The sequence below is a fragment of the Epinephelus moara genome, unplaced genomic scaffold (genome assembly GCF_006386435.1).
Source record: "Epinephelus moara isolate mb unplaced genomic scaffold, YSFRI_EMoa_1.0 scaffold2648, whole genome shotgun sequence".
Lineage (NCBI taxonomy): Eukaryota > Metazoa > Chordata > Actinopteri > Perciformes > Serranidae > Epinephelus > Epinephelus moara.
Genome location: NW_026080259.1, coordinates 1 through 5206, shown reverse-complemented (window position 1 = coordinate 5206; position 5206 = coordinate 1). Strand labels below are relative to the sequence as shown.

The following is a 5206-nucleotide window of genomic DNA, read 5'->3' as shown; positions in this document are numbered from 1 at the left end:
AGTAAAATGCTGACACGTCATTACTGTTTACCTGCCATGTTAATTATGTTAATATTACATTTCTACTTTGCACAATGAATTATTAAAACATGCAAAAACATTTCCTTTGAGCCACCACGTTGCTGCAGTGAGTCCCCAACATTCGCATAAATTAATGTGAATAAAATGACCTGTGTATGCACCTCACATAAATTAATGTGAATAAAATGACCTGTGTATGCACCTCACACACTTTTTTATTTTGGAGTTTCACTGCATGTACACGGAGCAACAGGTGGAAAGTTACAAGGTACAATCTGACATAACTAACTCAGAGCCTGAAGACAGACTGCACGAGATGCACAGACAAACGTTTATGTCTGAGAACATGGCTGGTCACCCCATTTCAAATCTTTATTATAGTTGTGAACACTGTTTTCATGACCGTCAGTGTTTTGAGTGTGAGTCTGACCCAGCTCTGCATCAGCACACAGGTCAAAGGTGTGGTGACATACTTGTAGCAGTTGAAGCTGCTCCTCTCGTTTTGGGTAATTTCAGGGATATATTATTTAAACTTTGTAATACTGTTGTGATCAGTCTGTCACATTCTCATGTTTCTTGTCTTGTGTTTCCTCTTTTATTTTGAAACTCACGCCTTGTCTCGTTTCAGGGCTCTTCATTTCCTGCTCTCCTGTGTTTCCCGCCTGTTTGTTTACCTACCTGTCTTAAAGTGTCACACCTGTGTCTCATTGTCTCCCCTATTTAGTCTCTGTGTTTCCCTTTGTCTGTGCCAGTTCATCTTGTACTTTGAGTCAGCGGTCCAGCCGTTTCTTTGTTAGTTTGCCTGCCTTGTGATATTGACCCTCTTTTAGGATTTCTGGATTTTGTCTTTGCCTGTCGTTTTTGGATACCTTTGCTTGAGTGACTGACATCTGTGTACCGATCCTAGCCTGAAGTTAAAGGACTTTGTTTTGAACTTTATTCCGTTGCTGAGTCTGCATTTGAGTCTCTTTTGGTTCAGTGTGATACAGTCTGCATCAATTCCCCAAACTCTTAAATCAAACTAAACTGGAAAGGTGTACCTAAAGAGTTTTTCACTTTTTATCTACAGATCAGTCATTAGAGGATGTGTGCAAGTAGATTTACTTTTTAAATTATTAGTATTATTTTATAGTTTAGGGGCCTTTCTGTGGTCTCTCTTATAACAAACAGAAGCTCCATGCTGACCCGGTAATCATTTATCACATTATTATTAGTGCTCATGTTGACAATATGAACTGAGAGATGAGCTGAAACATTTCTTCTGGTGTTGAAATGAGACAGGAAGTCTTCGTGCTGCTCTAACCCACAGCAGAGTCAGGTGTATCAGAAATTAAAACTATTTTGTCATACATTTTAAGGTGTTCGTTCATGTCCATAATCATCCTACCAGATAAGTATCCTCGGGATTATATCGAACCACTAAATTGCTGTTGTTCCCACATTTAACACACACACACACACACACACACACGTACAGACCAAACAGTGAAAGGAATGCAAATCTACAAAGACGTAGGGTGAAGAAATGTGTGGACTGAAACGTCATCATGTTTGAATACGCCCATATTGTGTTATTATATTTACTATTAAAGTTTATTTTGAGGTTATTAAAAAAGTGTTGGAATATTCTCTTTGACTAACCACTGGAGTCACCGGTGTGAATGTCCAACATTCATGAAAATAAAGATTAATGAAATGACTTACACACTCATAACAGTGTACATTTGTGTCTTTATTGTAGAGGCCTAATTCATGTCAACAGAGCAACAGGTGAACAGTGATCAGGCTCAGTCAGACATATGTTACTGTCTCAGTTGCTATGGACAGTTTATGCGAGTTGCACAAACAGAGGGAAAACCATAGGAACACGGACAGTCATTCCACTGTGTGGCATAGTTGTTGTGAACACAGTTTTGGCCGTCACCACCGTTTGGCTGGTCTGAATACCAAAAGGTAAAGTCAACTGCAGTCCCATCAGACCACATCCATCTGCCTTCCCTCTGGGTGTCACTGAGTCCAATCCAGGTTGATCCCTGAGCAGGGTCAAAGTTCGAAACCAGCGATCTGACAAAATTGTCTTCATCTGCACTGTGAATAGACACCAGGTTGGCTCCCTCTGACACACAGTGGAACTCTGCATCAGCCCAGGTGAAACGTGTGGAGATGTACTTGTAGCAGCGGCCGTTGAAGATGTACCAGAACATGGGACATGTACCACGCTGTAGCTTCACATCAGGAGAAGACACAGCACCCAGAGCCAGACCAAACAACAAGAGGAGCGAGAGCATGTTGGCGTCTCTGTGTCACAGGAGCAGGACGAGGGGTCGTATGTTGGCTGGAGTTGATCTGCACCGTTGGATGGGATCAAGACCATGAAGGAGAGAGGTGACACACTGCTTTCTTTTACATGCTTCAGAGAGGGTGTCTGCACTGTTGGCACAATATTATTGGTCAACTGAACTTGGCAAACACTTTCAGCTGTACACAACCACACTGTAACTCAACATGAGCCAAAAAAAAACACCACCAGCACCTGGACATATCACATAGAAGTCGATAATTCATTCAAAAAACTTTTTAAGGTTTTTGTGTTTCATTTCCTCCCCAGTAAAGACAGACTGAGGTTTTTTGAACCAGACTAAAGGAAGCTTTTTATTGATAATGCTTTATGAGTGCCACAAGAATGTTTCTTTTCTGTAACTATCCGCAGAAAGTGTTGATAAGTGACCAGAGTCTGTCTTTGAAAGAGACTTTTTAATGCAAACACAAGGACTAAGCTGCTCATAACACTGACGTTCTGTTTGTAACAACACTCTGAGATCCTCTTTGACGTTGTCTGTCATGTATGAAATCAAAGATGCTTTAAATCACAGTTCTCCCCTGTCCACTGGATTCATTATGATCTCAGCTTAGTGTTGAAATGATGAAGGAAACTTGTGGGACAAACGTTTTTTCCTGCATTTTACTCTCAGAGCCTGTGGTTAATAAAATATTCACATGCTGAATAGGCAGTGTACTGGTGGCTGCAACAGCTGTTACACCTGTGCTGTTCCCATATTTATCTAATACACAGAGGCTGGAGCAGACATGGAAAAATACTTGTAATGTTATTATTAAATTGCAGAATGAAGGGAAAAGACAAGTATTATTCTTATTAGATATAACAAAGTTCCCTTAGTGAATGCCCAACATTGGCAAAATGATTGTTGATTAAATGATCTCTGTACACACATTAACTTTCACATTTACATCTTTATTTTGGACTTTCACAGCATCTGACACCAGAGCAAAGAGAAGAGCGTCCTCACACTGACCTGCTCTTCTGCTGCCCTCAAGTGGCCACAAAACATAACAACAAGTACTTTTATGTTCCAGCGTTGCAGTTTCAGACCACAGACATCTTTTCTTCTCATGGGTACACTTCTACACTGCTGATCCTCTGAACATGGCACATGTAACCTTAAAGAGAAGAAATAACACAGTGTTCCAAAGACAAATGCATAGAAATAAAACAAAGTGTTGCTCATTTCAACACTCAGGAGTCTTGCAGCTACAACAGTCTATGACCAGTAGTTCATGATGGCTGTATAACAGTAATTTCACTGTATTTATGACTCTTCTTTACTTGTGCTAATGTTACAGTAGCTTAGCCTTTTAGCTAAATGCTGAATTATTGTTTAGTTGAATGCTTAACAGCTAAATGGTCGTTTGGTATTCAGCATTATCCCATAACTGCCTACAGACGCTGCAGTGGCTGCTGATCAGCAGAGGTTACATAGTCTCACTTTAAAGGGGAAATCTACCCTGAGAATGTACAAAATGAGAAATTATATGTCCTTGTGATTATGTCAAACTGCTAAACCTGTGTTGTCCTAAATTTAACACACAGACACATAGGCGTAGATTTTGAAGGGGAAGCAGGAGACTTGTGCCCCTCTCAATATTTAGAACATGGGCATTTGTCCCCACCTACTAAAAACCTGAAAGTAGCAGAGGGCTTTTATTTTGACAGAACTAAAGACATTCACATAGAAAATTGATGCAGAAAATGCAGAAATCTGTGACTGACGCTCAAAATTTTCTGGCAGAGAAATTAAGTGACTTCTGTAAACACGTAACAGTGTACATTTGTGTCTTTATTGTAGAGGCCTAATTCATGTCAACAGAGCAACAGGTGAAAAGTGATCAGGCTCAGTCAGACGTATGTTACTGTCTCAGCTGCTACGTACAGTTAATGCGAAATGTACAAACAGATGCTTGAATAACAGAACAGTGATGGTCATTCCATTTCAGATCTGTACCAAAGTTGTTTATAACACAGTGTTCAGCTCCGCTAGTGTTGTTTGGCTCCCCTGTGGTCCAAAAGACAAAGTCCACTGCAGTCCCATCAGACCACATCCATCTGCCTTCTTTATGAATGTCACTCAGTCCGATCCAGGAATACCCCTGTGCAGGGTCAAAGTTCTTGATCAGAGATCTGACAAAATTCTCTTCATCTTGACTGTGGATGGACACCAGGTTGGCTCCCTCTGACACACAGTGGAGCTCTGCATCAGCCCAGGTCATGTCTGTGGCGATGTACTTGTAGCAGCGGCCGTTGAAGCAGAACCAGAACATGGGACAGTTGCCACGCTGTAGCTTCACGACACAGCACCCAGAGCCAGACCAAACAACAAGAGGAGCGAGAGCATGTTGGCGTCTCTGTGTCACAGGAGCAGGATGAGGGGTTGTATGCTGGCTGGAGTTGATCTGCACCGTTGGATGGGATCAAGACCCTGAAGGAGAGAGGTGACACACTGCTTTCTTTTACATGCTTCAGAGAGGGTGTCTGCACTGTTGGCACAATGTTATTGGTCAACTGAACTTGGCAAACACTTTCAGCTGTACACAACCACACTGTAACTCAACGTGAGCCAAAAAAACACCACCAGCACCTGGACATGTCACATAGAAGTCGATAATTCATTAAATAACTTTTTAAGGTTTTGTGTTTAATTTCCTCCCCAGTAAAGACAGACTGAGGTGTTTTTTTTTCAAACAGACTAAAGGAAGCTTTTTATTGATAATGCTTTATGAGTGCCACAAGAATGTTTCTTTTCTGTAACTATCCCCAGAAAGTGTTGATAAGTGACCAGAGTCTGTCTTTGAAAGAGACTTTTTAATGCAGACACAAGGACTAAGCTGC

At 41.2% G+C, this 5206-nt stretch overlaps 1 protein-coding gene across 1 annotated transcript; it reads right to left on the bottom strand.

Moving 5' to 3' along the window:
* Positions 1-1732: 1732 nt before the first annotated feature.
* LOC126387185 (lactose-binding lectin l-2-like) lies at positions 1733-2384 on the bottom strand. The gene has a single exon (XM_050039735.1). The coding sequence runs from the start codon at positions 2307-2309 to the stop codon at positions 1839-1841; it is 471 nt and encodes a 156-aa protein (XP_049895692.1). The 5' UTR covers positions 2310-2384; the 3' UTR covers positions 1733-1838.
* Positions 2385-5206: the final 2822 nt, after the last annotated feature.

Coding starts and splice junctions, on each gene's coding strand:
- LOC126387185 (XM_050039735.1), bottom strand. CDS start 2,309: ATGCTCTCGCTCCTCTTGTTGTTTGGTCTGGCTCTGGGTGCTGTGTCT.